The sequence below is a fragment of the Gossypium arboreum genome, chromosome 1 (genome assembly GCF_025698485.1).
Source record: "Gossypium arboreum isolate Shixiya-1 chromosome 1, ASM2569848v2, whole genome shotgun sequence".
In the NCBI taxonomy this organism is placed as follows: Eukaryota; Viridiplantae; Streptophyta; class Magnoliopsida; order Malvales; family Malvaceae; genus Gossypium; species Gossypium arboreum.
The window spans coordinates 68161442-68186186 of NC_069070.1; the positions used below are offsets into that span (position 1 = coordinate 68161442).

A 24745-nucleotide genomic window follows, 5' to 3' on the forward strand; every position below is an offset into this window, starting at 1 on the left:
ATTTTATTAAGGTTTCAGTATGATAGAATTTTGTATGAAAATTTCGTAAAGAAATTTTACCGTTTGAGTGGTTAATTCGGTAAAAAGGACTAAATCGAGTAAAGTGTAAAAGTGGAGTTTTATTAGCTAAAAGTTTTTAAATGCTATAGGATTTAAAGGAGGAGGTCCTTATATAAAAATTAATCCGTTATTGAGTTAGTGGAATGTGATGGCTTGGTATAATGGATATTTTAAATGTTATTAAAGGTTGAAATGGTAAAATGGTTAATAAATGTTATAATAATTAAAACAAAGCCAAATTATCATCTTATTTCATTCATCATCACCAAATATGGAAATGAAAAACCATGGAAGAAAGCTTGCTAGGGTTTGGTCATATTGATGCTCAATTGAAGGTTCGTTTCTGTTCTGTTTTTAATAATTTCTACGTTTTTGAGATTGTTGCAGCTTAATCTAGCTACCCGTATCACCGTTTTTGAAACTGTTATAGATTATGAATGATGCCATTGTTGAATGCTTAGTTGTTTGGATGTTTTATGATAGATTATTAAAGTTTAAAGCTAGATTAACAAGTTTTATAAAACTGGATTTTGAAAAAAATGTCAATTCCAGATTTAATTGAGAAATTTGTAAAATCCATGGGTAAATGTGTGAATTAATGAGAAAAATGGGCTGATATGAATATAAGGAAAATTAGGCTAGCATGGGTTGGTATTGAATTGTATGAATTTGTATTTTTATGTGATAAAGACTAAATTGCAAAAAAGTGAAATAATAGGGGCAAAAGTGTAATTTTGCCAAAATGTGTAAATTGTGTTAAATTGAATGAATTAATGATTAAATAATTAAATTTTGTTATTATATAGATTGAGAAAAATGAGATTCGGATCTAGAACGGGGGAAAACAAAGTATCGGATTAATCGACCTAATTTGTCGTTACAGCAAACGAGGTAAGTTCGTATGCTAATAAACATATTTAAATTGTGTTATAAATGCTTATTTATTATTGAATTGAATTGAATTATATATGTTTCATTATCATTGAATTGCTACGAATGTTGAACGAGCAAATACGAGTAAGAATCGATGAAGTTACGATATCCGAAAGTCCCGTACGAACCTTACGAATAGTATAGGATACGAATGTCATGACATTAGGATTACCGAGATGTGATTACATGTTAAGACCATGTCTGGGACATTGGCATTGTATTGTGATTATGTATAAGTCCATGTCCGGGAGATTGGCATCGTTATTTGATTTCGTGTAAGACCCTGTTTGGGACAATGGCATCGATATGTGGTAACATGTAAGACCATATCTAGGATATGGCATTGTATAAGCTTTATGTGATTTTCGAGTATCCTTAACAATTCCGAATGGTTCAACAGGCATAGTCAAGACGAGAAGGAAAGTACAATTGAATTAAGTGATACAGGTTCATATAGAACTTATATGAGAATCAGATGAAGGTAATTTGGTATGTTCTTAGTGTATCAAGTATATAAAATGAGAAAGATTTATGTATAAGTATGTTTCATTCCAAAATGTGTTTATTTGGCTACAATGAGGTATGAATTAAATGATATGTGAGATATGGGTTATAGTTGTTTTAACTAAATATAAATATGGCACATAGTGTGCGAAACACCATTATTTGATGATATTTCACACAATTCACTTGGCTAAGAAAAGGTGATGGATATTGAATTGAATAAAGTTTATATATAATTGCTTATGCATATGAAAATGTGAATGAATTGGTAAGAAGTATTCAAACCATACTTGTTTTGAATGAATAAACTCATGAAAATCTTGATCATCGATGTGCATGAATTCGAGATTGAATGGTGAAATCATATGAATTATATCATGTTTTGAGTAATTGTTTAAAATGCAGTTATTTAATAATATGAGTTTATTACCATACGAGCTTACTAAGCTTTATAGCTTACTTTGTGTTATTTTTCTATGTTTTATAGTGATTCAGACGTTCGCTTGGGTTGGAAGTCGGCGGAGATTGCATCACACTATCCAGTTTTTTATTTCGGTATTTATACACTTGTGACTTGGTTATATGGCATGTATAGACTTGAGTCTTTTTTATAAAGGTTTTGGTGATATACTTAGCCACTTTATATGGCTTATTAATGACTTACGTTTGATGTGTAATTTGCCTTGTGTAATGGCATAATTTGGTATAGTTGGTGATGGTTCAAAATGATCATTTGGTCATTTGGTATATGATAATTATTTACTTATGAAAAACTTGATTTTAGACTTGATAAATGAATGGCTAATAGATGATTTATGAGTCAAGCTTAGTGTGTAATTGATTGTAGTAAAAATACATATTGAAATAGATTATATTAATGAGTAAGATATGTACTTTAGTATATGATTGAATAGGTGAGTAATGAGGAATGAATCATACTAGTTTGGTACGTGTTTGAATGTACAAATGGTACTGATTTGAGTATATGAATGCTTGATTTTGAAATGGCATGAATTGTATATGAATTAGCATGTTTTGGCTACCTATAAATATATTAAAATGGTACCATTTTGGTTGCTAGGTGTGTATGAGAAAAGGGTGGCAAATTGGCTTTGCAAATAGCCTATTTTTGTCCACACGGACAGAGACATGGGCTTGTGTCTTAGCCGTGTGCGACACACGGTCATGCTATACGGCCGTGTGTCGCCTAGGATAGCCCTTCGAATTAAGACAATATACCTTACAGGTTTGACACGGTCTAGACACACGGGCGTGTCTACTGGCCGTGTGTGAGACACACGAGCTGGCACATGGGCGTGTGGCTGGCCGTATTACCCAAGTCAGTAACCCCTCTAGATTTCACATGGCTTGGCACACAGTCGTGTCCACGGCCATGTGGTGCAAGTTAGTATGTATGCCCTATTTTTACACGGCCTGTGACACGGGTATGTCTGGTGGCCGTGTGAGGCATACGGCCTGTTCACATGGGCGTGTGAACCCTGTATGCATGAAAATTTTATAAGTTTCATAAAGTTTTTAAATGTTATCGGTTTAGTCCCGAACCTTTTTTGAAGCATGTTTAAGGTCTCATAGACCTATTTAAGGGACATTGTGTGTGTGAATGAATGTTATTCGATAATGAACGTTTATTGAGTTGTGAAATGTTAGTTAAATGTTGTGTTTGATCAGTAATACCTCTCAACCCTAACCCGACGACGGACATCGATTAGGGGTGTTACATTTTATTTGTATCAGAGCTACGATTTAGTCAATTTTATGACTAAAGTAGCAAGTGAGAGTCTAGCTATACATGCCCTATTTAACCTGTGATAGGGTGATATCTCCCGATTCTGATGAGAATTATTTGAATTAGACAGATATGCTTTCCAACCAAGCTAATTCCAATAGTATATAATCTTACACTCAAACGTTTGAGTGAAAATGTGTTGGTGATGAGTTGAAACTTATAAATGTATGAATTAGAGTGCATGATATTTTGCTATTGATAAATGTTATAATTATATGAGTATATGAGTTGTGATGTTTGGTCTATGATTGCTATGTGAATATTTTGATTGTGAATTAATGACTTGATTTAGTGTATGAGCCATGTGTTAAGTACAAAAGTGATGATAAGTAAATGATTGTTAGGTGTTTTGAGAATGTGGAATTAGTAATGAACTGGCCATTGATAATAGTATGTGTGATGTGCATGTTTATGTAAGAGTTAAATTTTAGGCTTTACGACCCTCACCCCCTTATCGGTAAAGTATTGTAATGAAATCCATATTATATAGATTAAATAAGTTTACAAGTGTGGAATTATTGAGTTCCGTGATTGAAGGATTAGTACTATGATCAGATAAGAGAATGAGTCCGCAAGTGAAGACAGTAACAGAAAAGATATTGGGTTGTGTTAAAGGCCATTCGTAATATGCAAAGTCACTGTTAAAGAAGAAGTTGAATTCGATGAAATGAAGGTATTTAGGTATGATGTCTAAAGAACGTATTAGTTGGAAGTTCTTCTGAATTGATTTCTGTTAGTGATGGGATAATGTGATGTAACATCTCTCATTCGTGTTCGTCACCGAAATAGGGTATGAGGCTTTACCAGACATAAACACATGCAATCGTATAAAACCGAGTCATAAATTTGCATTCAAATTTAAAACTTTTCACATTTCATCTTAAAGTCCCAAATATGGGCGTACGAAGGCCAAATCATGCTTTGGAAACGGTTTGGGACCAAACCGAGAACTTTAGAAAACTTTTAAAAAATTTCATGAAAAACAGGGGCACACTCCCGTGTGATATTAGGACACGGCCGTGTGGCTATCATGGCCATGTCCCTAGCCCGTGCCCTAATCTAACTTGCCATTGTGAACAAATTTACGTCACACATAGATATCACGACTCATTCATCAACATATGTAAGCATACACATCCCTGAAATGCATCATTATGGACATATAATATTGCCAATATACCAACATCAAATGTCCTTAAACAACAATGAACTTTCAAATAGCATAGGCCAACATTTTAGGCCCAAACAATTATGACACATACAAAAATAAGCAAGTCCCCTATACATGCCATAACCTTAAGTGTAAGAATTATCAATACCCAATTTGTTAGTTTGATAGTGTGATAGGTTATCCAGCGACTTCCAACCCGAAGGACATTATAAACACACAAAATAAACAGAGTAAGCTATATAGCTTAGTAAGTTGGTATGAAAATAATAAGAAATTTATTAGCATGCTTTTACCAATTCTCACAATATGTTCTCAAGATAATACAATTATAATTGCACATAGTTCCACTATTTACTCTTGTTCATCTCAAGCTGTTTACTTGTGTCACAGTCACTAAATTATTTATATCTTGAGCTACGGAACTCCAAATTAAGATCTACTAATTTTCCTTGAAACTAGACTCAAATATCTTCTTACCATAAAATATTCAAAATTTTTGGTCTAGCCAAAAAGTACATTTTATTCTTTAAAGTCTCCCCTATTTTGCTGTTTGGCAGTTTCAACACTTCTTCACTAAAAATTAATTATCTCATCGTATGAAATTCGGATGATATTCCCATTTGTTTCTATTGAAAATAGACCCAATAATAATTTTAACAATATTAACTCTAACCAATAATTTGTTTTATACAATTTTTAATGATTTTCCAAAGTCAGAATAGGGGATTTCGAAATCATTCTGACCCTATCTCACAAAAATTCAAAAATCTCTTAATTTGAAATTCTTTTGCTTACACCGTTTTTTTATATGAAAATAAACTCAATAAGATTTAATTTCATATCTTATTCAACCTCTAATTTGATTTCCACCGTTTTTGATGATTTTGAAAGTCATACAACTGCAGTTGTCCAAAACCGTTTTATTGCTAATTTTACTCTCTCACGTTTTCTTTGTATTAACTTTCATTCAACATTCACATAGATTTCATACGTACCTGTATCGTTTAAATCGGTTATACTTTCATTTTTTTGTCTTGGCTATGTCAATTGATACACTTAAACCTCAATGAAAACACATTATTTCAATTCAACATCAAATAATATTATTGGTTCATAATTCTTTCACATTTAATCATCACATAGTCATATTCATTTACACTTAGTCATTTCCCGTTGAACACATCTAAATAATAACGGATACACGGTGGGCTTCACATAGTACCACACTTGTAGCCAAAGCTATTTTATTCACAAAGATGCCTTCACATAGTACCACACTTGTGTCCAAAGCTATTATATTCACAAAGTGACCTTCACATAGTACCACACTTGTGTCCAAAGCTATTTTATTCCTAAGGTTCAACCGAGAAATTTCTCACTTAGCACAATGCCATGGACTTATTTCACTTATGCCATGGACTTATTTCACTTAGATGCCATGGTCTTATTTCACTTAGCACAATGTCATATCCTACATATGGTCTTACGTGCGAATCACTTATTTCACTTAGCACATTGCCATGGTCTAACCATGGTCTTTTACTGTCAATTCATATTTCACTACGCAACGATCATGATCAATCCTGCGTTTTTAGTCAATTCGAACGTTTACTTTAATTTTCACAATTGAATCAAATATATAATAATATTGCATAATTAACACAAATCAATAACGTTTATTAACATACGAACTTACCTCGACCTAAAATGGCTAAAAGGACCAAATCGTCCAATACTCGTTTTTTCCCCCGTTCTAAGTCCGAACTTTGTTTTTCTTGATCTATAATATAAAATTCAACTTATTAAATTATTATACTATTCAAATCAGTCCAAATATCATATTATGGAAAATGACATTTTTGCCCCTAAACTTTATCTTATTTACACTTTTTCCCCTAGGCTTGTAAAATGAAATTTATTCAATTTCTTTATACTTTAAGCCTAGCCGAACCATTTTCTTAACTATAAAAGCCCACAATTTCTACTAAATCACACTTTTATGAAAAATTTTATAACTTTTACAAATTAGTCCTTTTTAGCAATTTCACCAAAAATCACTTAGCAAAAGTTGTTTCTCCAACCATAAAAATGCATAATCTACCATTAAACATTAAAATGCACAAATTTCTAACATGCGTCAAACCCTAGACCTTCATCATAACTCAAATAAATGGTAGAAATAGGTAGATCTTGTTATGAGGATTTAAAAAACGTAAAAATCATTAAAAATGGGGCAAGAATGGACTTACAATCGAGCTTGGAAGCTTGGAAACCCTAGCCATGGTTTCTTCTTGGTAATTTCAGCCATAGCTTGAAGATGAACAAAAATTGGCTTTTATTTTGTTTATTTAATCATTTTAATTTACTAAATGACCAAAATACCCCTAACTTAAAAATATGCTATTTCACCTATTTCATGTCCATTTTTGTCCAACAAATTAACCAATGGTCTAATTACCATTTAAGGACCTCCAATCTAAAATTTCATAGCAATTTGACACTCTAGCTTCTAGAACTCAAGTTTTGTACTTTTTACAATTTAGTCCTTTTGACTAAATTGAGTGCCAAACATTGAAATTTTCAAATGAAATTTTCACAAAATCATTCCGTGAAATTGTAGACCATAAAAATATAATAAAAATAAAATTTTCCTCCTTAGATTTGTGGTCTCGAAACCACTGTTCTGATTAGGCCCAAAATCGGGCTATTACAACTCTCCCCCCTTTAGGTATTTTCGTCCCCGAAAATCTTACCAGAAGAAATTGCTTTCAACTCTCATGAATTACTTCCACTAATTTCTTGGAATCACAAATCAAATAAACCTCGTATATCTCTTTTTAATCACCTTTGAACTTTAACACACAGTGCCGTAGCATATCGTCAAAGTTTTGAATTACTCTCTCATACTTACCACCGATTTACAAGTGTATTACCGTGCCAAGATGCAACTGCATACTCATAATTTCCTGTAGCTTTTTTCCATAATTGGGATATAGCCCTCGGATCTCATCTGAAATAATGAAGACTGATACTTCACATAATCAAATAATCCTAGAAACATCTTACTCAGCTGGTTTGTTAAACAAGAAATCTGTACACGAACGATCAATCACAATCCGATAACACCTTTTGTGACAGCCCAAAATTGACCCTAGTCGGAATGTGGTTTCGGGACCACAAAATCGAGGCATAAAAATAATTTAAAATTTATTTTGATGCCTATAATATGTGTGTATTCATGTGTGACATTTTTGATGTTTCGATTTAGAGTTATAAAGGTAAATTTCACTAGAAAGGACCTAGTAGTAAACTTTGAAAGTATGATGGGAAGATGTGTGATGACTAGTTGATCATGCATGCAAAAATAAAGGATTTGCATGTCAAATTTCCCCAAAAGAAGCTTAGTGGCCGGCCATGACATGGTTTATGGGCAAAGAAAACATGTTGAAATATGTTTTGTTAATGCATGATGTGTTAAATGATAAAAAAACTAATGATGTTGGATGAGAAACAAAAAATCAAAAAATTGCTCATCCTTTCCCCTTGTGCCGTGAGTGAAAGAAAAGAAAAGAAAAATTTGTTCATCCTTGTTCTTTCCTTTTTGGCCGAAATTACTAAGGAAGAAGGTAGGATTTTTGCACCATCTTTTGGTTTAGAAGAGATCTAGAAGGAGATTTGGCTAAACTTGCATCAAGATTAAGGTATGTATGAGGTTGTATCATAAGATTCATGCATGTTTTAGTTGCTAACTTAATGTTCATGTTAGCCATGGTTCAAATCCTTGTTATGCCATGGAAATGGTATTTGGCCAAGGTTGTTATTGTGTTAAAGCCATTGCATGCTAAATGTGAAGCTTGCTAATGATGCATGCAATGATGGATTGTCTACTCTTGAAATTTCCTTGTAGCAATCTTGAGTAAGACATTGAGTTTTTTTGTTTAACCATGATTGAAGTTGAAAGGGCATGATTGTGATGTATTCGCCATGATGCATTCATGAGCATGGTTCATGCTTCTTGCATGTTAGTTAAAATTTGTGTTTTGGATGGCTATGGACACCTTGAAATTGGCCTTGCACCTATATGTGTATATATGATTGCACATGATATTTTGATTATGAAGAAAGTGATAAATATGTTGTTTAAAGAAGAAATTTGTTGAAGAATGTTGTGAAATTTGCATGTACATTCGGCCTAGTACACATATGATGTGAAAATCTTGCAATTTATTGTTGATTTTGTGCAAGTATGACTAAGTATAATCGGCCACATGAGGGGAATTATTGTGCATGCATTCGGTTAGAGGCAAGCTTAATGATGCCTATTCTTGACTTAGGTAATCGGCTACCTTGTTGTGAGCTAAGGCCGAATGTGTGCGTAATTAAAGAAAATTGACTAAAGTGCTTAGTTATGTGATGTTGAGTCAATGATATGTGTATTCGCCAAGGCTAGCGAGACTTTAATAAATTGAATTTGTTTGAATTAGCTCAAGAGCTTAGAGGGCCACAATTGGATAAGGGAAGGAAAAGTGATCGAATAGCCGTCGAAGTTGTTCGACAACATCCGAGGTAAGTCCTCAAGAAATGACCCTACTCGAATTATGTGAAATGAAATATGGATGTGTAATGATTATTGATTTATGTGTGTATGAGTATTTGAATGATATCCGGCTAAGTCCCAAGGCGATTATGCTAGTGATATGTTTGTGTTTGAGCCTTAGTAACGAAAATGAAACATGGATGTGTAATGATTATTGATGTATGTGTGTGCATGAGCAATTGAATGATATCCGGCTAAGTCCCAAGACATTTATGCTAGTAATTATATCCGGTTAAGACCAAGGCAATTGTGCTAGTGACTACATCCGGCTAAGACCCGAAGGCATTCGTGCAAGTCGTTAAATCCGGGCTAAGACCCGAAGGCATTCGTGCACGTGGTTATATCCGGTTGTATTCCGAAGAAGCTTGGGCTGAAGGTGAGCGTTGGTTGCTATAATAAATTTAATTAGTACGCTCGAAAAGCCCAAAGGATAAGGTATGTTTATATGTGCATTGGAAAAGTCGATACGTTTGAGTAACATTCGTTAAATCGACTAACGAATTTTCAGCCATTGAGTTGGTTGATATCTTGTGAAAGTATATAATGATGAAGTGTGAAGTAAGCATGATTATGTGTATGTGTATTAATGGAATGATTCATTTGGCTATGTGAATGTAATGCTTTAGTTAAAGCTGATTTTATTGCTTGAGACTTACTAAGCATAAAAATGCTTACCCTGTTGCTTTGGCTCTCTGTTTTATAGATTTTGCTCGTTAGCGATCGGATTCGGGATCATTAAAGTTGAAGTCATCCACACTATCAAAGCCTCCATTTTGGTATAATTTTGGTTGAACTTTGAAATGGCATGTATAGGACTACCCTTGTTGGTTCAAATATGTTGTGATGTATATGTGTACGGCCATGCGAAAATGGCTCGTAAAAGTGAAGTACGAACTTAGACCATTTGTGGTTTGTATATATATATATGGTGTCATGATGTGATTATGGATTGGAAATGGGAGTGTTGGTCACATGATCAGCCATTGGAATGGTTAAAAATGATCATATGTGAACCTATGTATGGCAAGACTAGTTGGTTCATGGAGACTACAAAATAGGTAAGACCTACCTTAAAAACAGATGCTGCCAGCTGCAGTGACGTGAATGTGAAAAATCACTAAAATTTGTAGGGATGGTATTAAATAGTGAAAGAAGTATGAAATCAAACCTTGATGAATCTACTTTCATATGAAAGTAACGAAACGGTCATAGGAACAGTATACTAAGAGATATTAAAGTTCTCGTGAGACAGGGCCAGAACAGTTTCTGGGTCCCCTGTCGCGACTTTGAAAATTTACCATAAATTATACAGAAAGAATTAGAAGTCATACCTTGTATGTGCAGATTCCATTTTGAGTCTAGTTTCATTAGGAACAAACGGCACCAGTATTAAAGCTCTGTACAGAGAGATATTCAAGTTGTAAAGCACGAAGGTCAGAGCAGTCGACCCCTGTAACATGGTTGACTTTAACTAATAAACTGTACCAATTGGCCCGACCAAAAATTCTAGAAATAAATCCAGGGATGGATACATGAGTCTAAATTCAGGGAAAATTTATGGAATCAGTTTCCAAGTTGTGAAACTCGAGATATGCTTTTTAAGGCGACAGTGACGCAGATTTCCAGCTTGTCTGGAAATGTCAAATTGGTCGGTGCAATATGTGGATTTGGCTCGTTAACCCCTCGCGTCCGACACCGGCGACGGTCTCGGGTTCGGGGTGTTACACCTTTCTTTTCGGAGATAATGATAATTCAGATATAAAATCTATAGTAACTCTATCTCATATCACATCAAGGTTATCACTAACTGTAATAGACCTGAATGCTCTTGATATTTAACTTTTATCCATTATCAAATCGACATCTGAGCATACACTCAAAAATATCAAGTTACATACCTAATAACCAAAACATCTATTTCAAATAACTACATATTTTTATTACTCCCAAAATGAACCAACGAGCTACTACTGAGCCTCATACAAAAATTTCATGCATAAGCTCTGAATTCATCTGCACGCAATTTCTATCTTAGAAGAATAACATCAATCATCTGGTCAGACTTGAAATTCAAAATAAAAATTGACTCACACTGAACTCGTTTAGCTTACCATTTATTGACACATTTTTGAAATTTTCAATCTTGCAATGAAAACATTGCTTTAGCTTTTAATCTAGCTAAAATTAGGTCATTATCAATTAAGATCAATCGTGTAACCCACTCACAAAATAAACAAAGATTTTTCCATTCAACATCTGTAACTATATCTGTTTTCCCAAAGATTACTCAATAACTACTCGCGATCTTTCAATAGCTCAAGTCTTTAAAACTATCTTAACTCTAGGTCTTTCTATGACATTCGATACTATAATTCTTGAAATCAAGGAACATGTGACACTTTTCATCGATTAAACGATATCACTAAATTTTTAATACAGGCATAAAAGTGGCCGTCTCTAAATCACTAGTCAAACAGTTCTTTTTTATGGTGACATTAACTTTATGGAAACATGACTTTACATTCTTGTAATAAAACACATTCCAATCCGTTTAATAGTGCATCACTGAAAAATCATAAATTCATTACCCAATTTAAACTGAACTCAGAACTAGAGCTTCGGTTAGACATGACTTTACAGATTTTTCAACGTTGCTAACATGCACAATGTAACGCCCCAGATCCTGAAAACCCCTGTTGAATTATTTTTTTGTGTGGTGGCATGGGAGTATGTTTGCCTCAGTGGTTTAGTGTTCTAGGGCGTCTGAAAAGTCATGGGTTCGAGCCCTGGCTTGGGCAAATTTTTGCTCCTACTTGAATAAACCTTGGTTTTTTGATAGTAGGCTTATTAAAATTTTGTGGGTAAGGCATGACATGAAGTGCTTGCTAGTCTAGTGGTATGTGGTGTGTTGGGGTTTGTAGAGATCTTGAGTTTGAGACCTACCACATCCAGGTGTGTTTTATTTTGGCCTGTTGCTGTGTGGATGGTTGAGTATCACTAGAACTCTTCTACTTGGTTGGTTGGGTTGTTGAGGGAAGTAAGGGATCATGTTAGCTGAAATTGTAGAGAGATTTTAGGAGAGGGTTAATGGGAGAAAAAAGTGGAGGGTAAGGTGTAGAAGAGTTGTGACCGAATAGGGCATTGACTACTCAGGATTTCGGCTGTGGGTGAGAAGTGGTCACTTTATTTCGGGTTTTACAAATTGTGATGCTTTTCATTCTTCGATTCTAAAGTTGAGCTTTAGTTTCTTTTCGTGCATCTTTTGGTAGGGTGCTTCGATTCTTCCTTTTTCCCTTTCAAGTTTGTCAAATAGGCCTATTACCTTAGCCTCTATTTTGGTTTTGAGTAAGTACTTCTTGACTCCTTTTCATCTTTTCTTTTCCCTTCACTCTATTCTTCCTTGGCCAAATATCCTCCTTCCTCTCTCTCCCTGACTCCAACATTACCCACTTAACCGAATACCTTCAGCATTTGTGGTCGTTTCATCTCTTCCTCACCTCTCAATCATGCTATTTCCTCTTGCTAGAACTGAATATCTCTTTTGTTACTCGGGTGACATTGTAACGTTCAGGTTTGTGCAAGTGTACACAGTCATTATCAAGTAATAAGTAAGTATCGAGTTATCGTCTCCACAAGGATTGTATTTGTGCTAAGTCACTTAATTTTAAAATTGTATTAACAATTTGATAAATAAAAACAATACAATTGAGAAGTAATGAAAAATTAAGTATATGAAACTAAATGTAATTATCCCTAATGCAAATTTTCCTAAGTATGTAAACTATAAGAATGAGATAGCTTTTAGCAGAATTAACACAATAAGCAACAATTATAACATAAATAAGCTAGGAAAATTACTTTAATTAAACTCAAATTATTATCAACATACTTATCAATATTCGAAAAAACATTCCATGGCAACCCGATCTTTCATGAGTTTGGAAACCACGTTAGGTCCTTTCAGAATCCTTTACTTAGTAAATACGCATTTTACTAATCCTTATTTACTAAGGGTTTCTTTGTATTCGTGTAAGGTAACAGGGACGTGTTAGGTTTGAAACAGTTTAATCACACAAATCTAAAAACTATGCAGATAGCAGAGCCTGGTTAGGGATGTTATGCAACCTACAATTTAATCGGGTTAGGATCTAAATTGAGCTTGCACATTTCAATTATGCATCCATTAGCCGTCGTCTGGTTAGCATCGTTCAGATAATTCAGGTGCATTTCTATCATGTATGAATGAAATACAGACTTGATTTTAATTAAAAATATGATCGATTGAGGCACAAATATTATAAGCATGAATCAAACAATTATTATTAAATCAAAGAAATCATCCTAGCTTAAATAAAATTAAGCTATCATTGTTGTAAACAAGAACAAATAACACATAGCAAACATTCTTGAATTAAATTAAAGTAAGAAAGATTGAACCCAATTCAGAGTGGCTGTCACCCAAAACTCTGACTCATGAGGGCTCCTTCGTTCCTTCGCTTTGCTCCTTTGTTGATGGCTCTTCGAGGTGGCCGAGCAAGGGTTCTTTATGAGGCTAATTTGATCAAAATATTTATGCAAAGATGATGATAGGCGTGAGGGCTAAGAAAGCTAGGAGAATTGAGAGAGGAGAGAATAATGAATAAGTGAGGGATATTAAAAAAGTGAGAAAGGGGCTCTTATTTATAGGTGAGGCATGGGAGCTAATTTGCTAAAAATAGGAATGTCCATCTTTCAAAACTCCTTCCAAGGGTGGCCAGCCATGAATTGAGGGAATGTGGCTGATTTTGCTTGATTCTTGGTCAATTTGAGTGCCACAACAACTTAGGACTAAGACTCGGTCACCAGCAAATCTTCGGGCAAATCTCTGATTTCTTCAACTCTTCAAGGACCTTGTGTAACTGTCACCCAAGACTTTGACTGATGAGGGCTCCTTCGTTCCTTCGCTTTGCTCCTTTGTTGATGGCTCTCCGAGGTGGCTGACCAAGGGTTCTTTAAGAGGCTAATTTGCTCAAAATCTTTAAGCAAAGAGGAAGATAGGCGTGAGGGCTAAGAAAGCTAAGAGAATTAAGAGAGGAGAGAGTGATGAATGAGTGAGGGATGAATGAGGGATGAAGGATGATTGAAAAAGTGAGAAAGGGGCTCTTATTTATAGGTGAGGCATGGGATCTAGTTTGCTAAAAATAGGAGTGTCCATCTTTCAAAACTCCTTCCAAGGGTGGCCAGCCATGAATTGAGGGAATGTGGCTGATTTTTCTTGATTCTTGGTCAATTTGAGTGCCACAACAACTCAGGACTAAGACTCAGTCACCAGCAAATCTTCGGGCAAATCTCTGATTTCTTCAACTCTTCAAGGACCTTGTGTAATTAAACCAAACGATGGTTTATGAGCCTCCATATTCAGCCGAATTTTGGGTTGACTTGGCCCTCCATTTAGACGGTTTTGTAATCAAATTAAAGCTCTCACATTTGTCCAAAAATAAATCAATAATTTAGAGGACCAAAGAATTAAAATTTACCAACTTAATTAAATTAATTAAATCCCAAATTATTAATGAAATATTTTAAAATGAATTATTAAATATAATTTTATATTTTATTATTTAATATAATCATGCATGGCCCACTTTATGTCATAAAAATATAATATGCTCAATTTAATATAAAATAAGCCATTTTATGCATGAAAACTATATAAAAGCATAAAATCATATTTTAATAATTTCTACGTCTTGTTTTCATATTTTACATATTTCATTAATTTATTAAACAATTTCTTGGTTTTAACAACAAATTTAAGTAAAAGGTGATAATTTATATAGGAAAATCCTATATATTTTTCGGTTTATAGACATCTAGATTAGAGTCTAGGTTGATTATTGGTTAGTCTTTCCTCTTCTCAGGTTTACGATTTCTTTTTCTTCTATGGGCCGAATAGAGCCTATTCATTCACCCTTATTTCACCGTAATGACTGTCACTTAACTCTATGGTTGCCAAATGTTCCTAGAGGCGTGATCTCCATAATCAAGGGGTTAGGCCGATTTTTCTTTCACAACAAGTGATCTTTTCACTCGTGGTAAGTACTTTAAGTAGTGATTATATTGATAAGGGATTATAAGTTCTGATGAATCGGCTAACTATTTTGTAAAGTTTAAAGCTTTGCAGAGAGTACGTTGGGTTTGGAGCAAGAGGGGTTCTGTGATAGTTCGTTTGGTAAGTAGTGATGATTCGGTTAAAGTATTTGCGATACTATGTTTTTTGGATTAACCGCAAATATGAACTAATGGTGGAGTTGTTGTAATATCCTGAATTAGGGCTTAATCGGAATAGTGGTTTCGTGACCACAAATCCGAGATAGAAATAATTATTTTACAATGATTTTGATGTTTATGATATGATTGCATGATTGTGTGAAAATTTTGTGATGAAATTCTATGCCTAAAGTGCTTAAATTGAAAGTAGGGACTAAATCGAATAAGTTGCAAAACTTGCATTCTAGAAGTTTTTAGTATGAAATTGTTTTGGAATATTAATGAGGAGGTCTTAAATAGCAATTTGACCAATTTTAAGTTCATGGACAAAATTAGGACATGGAAGGAATTTTTGGAAAGTTTAGTAGTAAGGGTATTTTGGTCATTTAGTTATTAAAATGAATTAAAAACAAAATTAAAAGCCAATTTTTGTCCATCTTCTTCATTAGGCTGAAATTTCAAGGGTTCTCCATAGCTAGGGTTTGTTTCAAGCTTCCAAGCTCCATAGTAAGTGATTCCAAGCCCGCTTTTAATGTTCTTTACGTTTTAGAATCCTAAGCTCGATTAAGCTTATGCTAGCAATAATTCAACCTAGGGTTTATATTTGGAAAAATACCCATAGGTGAAATTTGTGTATTTTGATGTTTTATGATAGAATATGGGGTTTTAAATTATGTTAGACAACTTGTGCTACTCGGTTTTTAGTGAAAACGAGTAAAAGGGCTTAATCGGCAAAAATACCCAATAGTCACAAGTATATGTTAGAGAGAGAATTTGATGTTTCCATAGAAGGGAAAAGTGATCAGCATGTTATAAAACATAAGAATAAGGAATAAAGTTTAATTCAGAGCCTAGGGGCAAAAGTGTAATTATGCAAAAGTTTAGGGGCAAAAGTGTAATTTTTTAAAGTTCAGATTAAATGCTGCTTTGATAAATGTATGTATTAAATAAGATTAATTTGGTATTATAGATCAAGAAAAACGAGATTCAAGTCGTGATCGAGGAAAAGAAAAGATTGTGGACTAAATTGCAAAATCTTTATATTTTGGTACCAAGGTAAGTTCATGTGTAAATAATGTAGCATAAATGTTATTTTTAATTTATTAATGTTATGTTCTTAACCCTCGGGTTGAAAATAGATACAACAACGATAAGGTGGTAAGATGATGAATGATGTTTAAAGATGTGATATATGTTTTGGTGGTACCATGCTAAAGTTGTTTGGTATATTTGTATTGTTATGTTACTTGTTATTTACATATGAACTTACTAAGCATTTATGCTTACTCCTTCCTTTTCATTCACTGTAGTTTTGAACAAGCCGGCTCAGAATTGGGACAGTCGAAAGTTCGATCACACTATCCAAAGGACTTTTATCTTGGTAAATGGCTTGTACAACTACTTAAGTATGGCATGTATAGCAATATACCTATTTTGTGTAAATAATTTTATGATATGGCCATGTTTGGTTGAGAAAATGTTTGATATTGATAAGTCATGGTGATGGCTAATTTAGATCATGTTTGATATCATGGAAGTTTAACGAGGTTATCTAGTTCATAAAAATTCATGGAAAGATGAAACTTGCCTTAAAACAGAATATTGCTGCAGCAATGATATGAATTTGAAAATCACTAAAATAGTATAAATAGAACTAAATGATGAGTAAGTTATGAAATTGAATCTTAATGAGTCTATTTTCATATGGATTGAACAAAATAGGAATATAAATTATATTTTATGAGATATTTAAACTTTTACGAAACAGAGCCAGAGTGATTTCTGGATCCCCTGTTCTGACTTTAAAAATTCATAATAAATTTTAATAAAATAATTAGAAGTTTTTATTTATATGTAAAGATTCCTTATTGAGTCTAGTTTTAATAGAAACAAACCTCATAGTCATTGAAATTTTGTATAGAGATATATCTGATTCGTAATACACAGAGGTCAGAGCAGTCGAACCCTGAAATAGGGGATACTTTAATTAATAAACTTTACTAATTGGCCCAATAAAAAAATCTAGAAAAAATTTAGTAAATAGATATATGACTTTAGATTCAGGGAAAATTTACGGATCTTGATTTTGAGTTTCGTAACTCAAGATATGATTTTTCTTGTAATTGTGATGCGAGTAGCTAGAAAGCTGTGAATGTAGAAACAAATGATTTGAAGTTCTTAAATTGATAAATTATGTTCGGTAACCCCTCAAGCTTGACTCCGGTGATGGTCTCGGGCGTGGGGGCGTTACAATTGTTGTTGTGAATCATAGGTGCTTTAATCTAGGAGGTATTGAGGCTACAGTTTCGTTACAGGTGTGTGTACAATGCTACCATTAGTTGTGTAAGTTGAAAGTGGGCTGTTAGTACCGCACAGGCGTGTGGCTGCCCGTATGGCAGGTCGTGTAACCAAACATGGCTGTATGGGCGATGAGACGGCCATGAGCTTTCTCATGGACCAAAATGATATTGGGTGACGATGGGCCGAACTGGGCCATGTGGGCCCCACACAGAAAAATTGAACAAAATATGGAAAATTGTGGGCTAGCTGTGTAAACTACACGGCTAAGGCCATTTTTGGGTTATGTGGGCCCTATAATAATATAGGTCCACATGGGCCCACAATATGGGTTGTAGGCCCATTATCACTGATTGTCTATTAAGGTTGCACGGGTCACTTGACACGATTGTGGACCTACTATTGGGTCGGTAAGTATACTTAGACCCATATTGATGAAATGACCATTATACCATTGTAAGATAAATTGACTGATATACCCTTATATGATGTATGACTGTTGAGCATGCCATTTTTACTGTATACGCATTGATATTATGTTGCATTGCATGGGGTTGCGATTCTATGATTTCGGAGGAAGTGTACTGAGGGGCTATAAGCCTAATACTGGCAGTTCTGTTGCAATTACTATTTTAGTACCGAAATCAGTATGACTTGATATGTAGGGTTTGGTGGGTCGATTTTATCCCTACATGGTGTGTAGGGCTGGTACGAAGATGGTGTGAGTGGATGGATTGGGTAGGATTCTTTGTTTGCATACTATTCTGAAATGGGCTAAGGCCCAGACTGTCTCTGTACTGAAATGGGCTTAGGCCCAGACTGATACTGTTTCTGAAAAAGGTGCTAAGGCCCTAATTGGAACTAACGGGCCTAGGCCCAGATTACGTTTACTCTGATTGTTTGTTACTTTGGGATTTCACACACTGAGTTTTCATAAACTCACCCATCTGTTATCTGTGCAGGGAATCCCTAGGCTTAGACGGATCGAGGCGACGGAGGACTCGAAGGTGGCCACTCGACGTAGTTAATTTATTTAAAATGCTATCATTTAGATTTCATTTGATATTGGTTTTTGTTATGTGATAAGGCCTTTTTAAAGCTTATTTTAATATAGGGATTTAATTACTTTAATTTTACTCGTTAGTAATAGGACTTGTATTTTCAAGAAAGTATAAACCAAAGTGTAACAGCCCATTTTTAGGGTTAATCGAAACAGTAGTTTCGGGGCCACCAAATCTGAGGAGTAGGTTTGTAAATATTATATTTAATATTTTCGAGTTAATTGTGAGTTTAAAAAAATGTTTTTGATATTGTGATTTTTGTTTTATAAGCGATTTATTAAGTTCAAGTGGTATGACTCTAAGGTTAAGTGGGTTTAGAAAATGAGGTATCGAGACCTCATTTCGATAAATCGAGTTGTAAATATTTTTATAAATATTTACAGAGTGGCAATAAGATGGTATTAAATTTTCGTTGAAAAATTTTATCGTTTTGATTGTTAATTAAGCAAAAAGGATTAAATTGCGCAAAGCGTAAAATTTGTGTTCCATAAGTTAAAGATATTAAATGGCTATGGAATTAAATAGTGGGAGTCCTTAAGTGGTAATTATTCCATAATTGTTGATAGTGGAATTCCATGGCCTAGTATAATGGAAATTATTAATGTATATTAAGGTTAAATATGGTATTTGGTAATTATAATAAAATAAAATAAAACAAAAGCCAAATTACATGCTATCATCTTCATTAATAGCCGGATGTGAGAAAGAAAATAATGATCTCAAAGCTTTGAAGGTTTGGCCATGGTTATTCATGCATGTAAGTCCATTTCGTCTCGGTTTTTAATAATTTTTATGTTTTTGAGATCGTTGACCTCCGATTTCAAAATTGTTAAAGTATTTGGATGATGCCATTGTTGAATATTTGAGTATCTTGATGTTTAATGATAGAAAAGAAATCTTTGATGGTAGATTATTGAGTTTTGTTAAGTGAATTTTAGCAAAAATGTCAATTTTGGACTAAATTGTGAAATATAATAAATTGTGTGGTAAAAGTGTGAATAAATGAAAAATATGGGCTAATATGAGCATGCATGAAATTCGTATAGCTTGGGCTATGATGAAATTGACTAAATTTGCATTTTACAAGCTTAGGGACTAATTTGTAAACAGGTCAAAAGTGTAGGGGTAAAATCGTAATTTTACCAATATATGAATTTGAGTTAAAATGAATAGAATATGAATTAGTTGAATTTGATTGATTAGATCAAGTTAAGCCTCGTACGTGTCTATATCGAGGGAAAAATAGAGTTTCGAACTAGTCGATCCATTTCAACGTTTTGACGGTCGAGGTAAGTTCGTATGTATTAAGCATTGTTAAATTTATGCTTTTAATGCTTGATATTGTATAAATTGTCTATACGTGATTATTGCTATGATTAACGACTTATTGGCTAAAATGGCACTTAGTGTGCGGTTCGAAATAACTTCGGCTAAAAGTGGCACTTGGTGTGCAATTTGAGATAGCTTCGGCTATATATATATAAATGGCACTTAGTGTGCAAAGTATCGAGGATGGCATTTAGTGTACGAAACATCCAGAATAGCACTTAGCGTGCGAGGTATCGAGTATGGTACATAGTGGGCGAGACATCGAAGATGCAATGGCATTATGTATCTGTATGAAATGGTGAGGATCGTTACAGGTATGCACTGAAACTCAACTTAACATGAAATCCATGAATGGTAAGCCCATGAGCATTGTGAAATGATGTTGTGTTAATTTGGTGAATAATGATATATGTTTATAAATGTATGGATTTCTAATTGAAAGAAAGGAAGGTGTGGTAAATTTAGTTATTATTATTTTCTTACTAAATAGCTTTTGGACAAAGAAGAAAATCAATTTGAAAATACACCAAAAATAGTAGAAAGTGAGTTAAAGATTGAATAAAATATGGAATTGAATACTATTGAGTCTGGTTTCTTATAAAAGAAACAGTGTAAGCAAAAGAATTTCATATTATGAGAAATTTGAAGTTGTGTGAGATAGAGTCAGAATGATTTTGAAATCCCCTGCTCTGATTTGAGAAAATCATTAAAAATTGTAAAAAAAATATTTATGGGTTATAATTTATATGCCTATAATTATTAATGAGTATATTTTCAATAAAAATAGACAGAAGCATCATTCGAGTCTCGTACTATAGGATAATTAATTTTTAGTGAAGAAAGGTCAAAGCTGTCGGGCAGTGAAAGAAGGGTGATTTTAAAGAATAAACTATATTTACTGGTTAAACTAAAAATTCTGAAAATTTTATGGTAAGAATATATGTGAGTCTAGTTTCAAGGAAAATTAGCAGAACTTAATTTCGAGTTCCGTAGCTCTATATATAAATAAAATAGCTTGACCTGAACATAAGTAAAAATGCAGATATGGTTGTATTACCTTGAGAAGCAAGTTAATAAATTGCTTATTATTTTCATATGAACTTACTAAGCTTTATAGCTTACTCCCCTTCCTTTTCATCTCTTATAGGTTTATTTAGCTAGCTCAGGTTGGAGATCGCTAGAGATTCAATCATACTATCAAGCTACCATTTTGGGTATCAGTATTCAAATACTTAAGTCTATGGCATGTATAGGGGCTTTATCTTTTGTAATTATGTCATTACTAATGTAGCCAAATGTGTTGGTGTTGGAACTCCAGTGCTCCAAGGTGCAGCGGAAAAATAAAATAATTAAAAACATTCCAGCTATCCAAACCATGGATCCATGTGTAAGGAATGTATCAGAGTGATAAAAGGTTTCGAAATTACCGAAACTTCAATCTGAGTAGACAACGACGCCTAGGAAACGGGAATCCTGAACCATTATCGAACCAAGCCTCAACTTTTTCGATGTCGGCCTCTACGTAGTCCACCCAATTGACAATGAATGGTAGAAAAATCTCAGAAACTATTTCAGTGATTTTTATGCTTGACGGCTGCTAGACCCTTTAGCATAGTTTCGGGCTTATTTATATATTATTTCTTTAGGGTTTTTACCCTTGCCATATATAACACCCTTTTAATTGGTATATCTTTTTAATGAATATTAATTCATTAAAATTAATCTGAACATAATAGTCATCATTAAAATAAATATAATAATGTTTAATCGAAAATTATAATTACATTAATTATAATAAAGATTTGATAAACTATATTTATTTAAACTTATATACTGAACCAAATTCATATACTAATGAAATTATGTTCGATTATGTGTACAACATCCTTGTACGTATAGTATGTTCAACAATTTGATTGCCCAATTAAATTAATTCTATAATTAATTTAATTCATCTGACAATCAGAATACAATACCGACTATGTTTTACTCCATTCATTTCAACCATAGGGTGTGACGCTATAGTTCTTGTAACATTAGTAGTAATATTAGAACGATTCTACTGTTACAAACAATGAGTGGCATCTAGCAATGCATCATTGCTACCTAAGTTACGAGAAGTCATGATTTGACATAACCTTTTGTGATTAACCTTTCATGCATTAATCCTTAAGTCCTATATCTTTGGAATGGACACAAGTCATGGAATAGTCACACTTGCATAGTCCATCCCATGTTTCTTGATACCTTAAGTGAACTATGATACACAAATAAGTATGATATCTCATATCAACTTATTTGAGCATGGCCATGCATTTCTAGTCTCACTCAATCAAGTGGCCTAAGATATTACTCCCATTATGTAGGAGGGACTTATCCTATATTGATCAACCATATCCCTCTACATAGATTATGGTATATCCAACATTAGTCTTTATAGAACAACCAGTTACGATGTTCGTTTGACTATATCAAAATATACAACTCACGATGTTGGGATAATGATGATCTCAAGTATGAGGATCATATACATATTAATCATTATGAGTAATGTTGTGACAATTTCATAATAATCCAAGAAATATACTCATAGCAGGTCAGTCCAATATGTTGTTCTCTAACACACATATTCATGCATTGATTTTGACACTCCATATCAATAACAACTCTTTATCATCAATCAACTACATGTTAGTCTTAATGCATTATTGTTGTCCTAGCCAACAATAATACTTGACTAAGGATCTTTTAAGAATAATTATATTATTCTCAGGACATTATTATAAAACAGTTTATTTATGTACACAGAAAAGAAACTGAAATAATAATGGCAATGCATTATATCAATAAACATGATAAATCAAGTATGTAATTACAACTATCTCGTGATTGATCTTTAGGCATACTCTTACAATCTCCTACTGGCACTAAGACCAATCACTCATATATCTAATACCAAGTGACTTAGTGTGACAATCATGCTTCTGCTGTGTCAGAGGCCTGGTAAAGGGATCAACAATGTTATCATTTGTAGGTACTCTGCATATCTCTACATCCCCTCGATTGATAATCTCTCGAATAAGATGGTAGCGCCTAAGTATATGTTTAGATCGCTGGTGAGATCTGGGTTCTTTAGCTTGTGAAATAGCTCCATTATTATCATATCAAAGTTCTATAGCATCTGATATGCTAGGCACAACCCCTAGTTCAGTAATGAACTTCTTGATCCAAACGACTTCTTTCAACGCCTCACTAGTGCAATATACTCGGCCTCTGTTGTAGAATCACCATCGTACTTTGCTTTGAACTCTTCCACTCACAAGCACCACCATTAAGGCAAAACACAAAACCTGATTGCGATCGAGAATCATCCTTGTCAGTTTGGAAGTTGGCATCAGTGTAACCTTTTACACTTAACTCTTCCTCACCTCCATATATTAGGAACGTATCCTTAGTTCTTCTCAAGTACTTAAGGATATTCTTGACTATGGTCCAGTGACCTTCACCGGGATCTACTTGGTACCTGCTCGTCATACTTAAGGCATATGAGACATCTGGACGGGTACGTAACATGGCATACATGATAAATCCAATAGCAGAAGCATATGGAATTTTACTCATGTGTTCTCTCTCTTGTGGAGTTGAAGGACACATTTCCTTCGAGAGTGAAATACTATGTCTCATAGGTAGGAATCCTCTCTTAGATTCTTCCATATTGAACCTTTTCAATACTTTATCTATATATATACCTTGACTTAGACCTAGTAGTTGTCTTGATCTATCACTATAGATCTTGACTCCTAAGATGTAAGTGGCTTCGCCCAAGTCCTTCATAGAAAAACAACTTCCTAACCAAGTCTTAATAGACTGTAAGGTAGGTATGTCATTGCCCATGATAAGTATGTCATCCACATACAGTACCAAGAATATGATTGTGCTCCCACTAACTTTCTTGTAAACACATGGCTCATCTTCATTTTTGATAAAACCAAACTCTTTGATTGCGTCATTAAAACGAAGATTCCAACTTCGAGAAGCTTGCTTTAATCCATAAATGGATCTTTGTAACTTACATATCTTTCCAGCATCCTTTGGATTGACAAAACCTTCAGGTTGTGTCATTTACACAACCTCTTCAAGTTTCCCGTTAAGGAAAGTTGTTTTGACATCCATCTACTAGATTTCATAATCATGAAATGCAACTATGGTGAGCAAGATCCTGCTGGATTTAAACATAGCTATAGGAGAAAAAGTTTCATCATAGTCAACACCATGAATTTGACGAAAACCTTTAGCGACTAATCGCCCCTTGTATGTTTGTACATTACCATCCATGTCCGTTTTCTTTTTGAAAACCCACTTGCACCCTATAGGTTTAACCCCTTCGGGTGGGTCAACCAAAGTCCATACTTGGCTTTCATACATGGAATCCATCTCAGATCTCATAGCCTCAAGCCATTTCTCAAAGTCTGGGCTCACCACCGCTTCTTGATAAGTCCTAGGCTCATCTTGATCTATAAGAAGAATGTCACCATGCATCGTAATGAGAAATCCATATCTCTCAGGTGCATGGCGTTCTCTTAAAGATCTACTGTGCATGGTTGTGTTTCTCTGACGATTACTTGTTCCTCAATTTCTTGTGGAATTTGCTATTGTTCTATCTCTGGTTCAGTGGTATTTTGTGATTCTCGAATTTCTTCAAGTTCAATCTTTCTCCCACTTCCTTTTCTAGAAAT

General features: G+C 34.0%; 2 protein-coding genes across 2 annotated transcripts; both read right to left on the reverse strand.

Moving 5' to 3' along the window:
- Positions 1-23261: 23261 nt before the first annotated feature.
- LOC128280416 (secreted RxLR effector protein 161-like) lies at positions 23262-23723 on the reverse strand. The gene has a single exon (XM_053018566.1). The coding sequence runs from the start codon at positions 23721-23723 to the stop codon at positions 23262-23264; it is 462 nt and encodes a 153-aa protein (XP_052874526.1).
- A 462-nt stretch (positions 23724-24185) lies between these two features.
- Positions 24186-24608, reverse strand: LOC128280418 (uncharacterized mitochondrial protein AtMg00820-like). The gene has a single exon (XM_053018567.1). It carries the CDS (start codon positions 24606-24608, stop codon positions 24186-24188), a length of 423 nt encoding a protein of 140 aa, XP_052874527.1.
- Positions 24609-24745: the final 137 nt, after the last annotated feature.

What these genes read in the sequence shown, in the direction of transcription:
- LOC128280416 (XM_053018566.1), bottom strand. Translation starts at nt 23,723, where the DNA reads ATGGAAGAATCTAAGAGAGGATTCCTACCTATGAGACATAGTATTTCA.
- LOC128280418 (XM_053018567.1), bottom strand. Translation starts at nt 24,608, where the DNA reads ATGCACAGTAGATCTTTAAGAGAACGCCATGCACCTGAGAGATATGGA.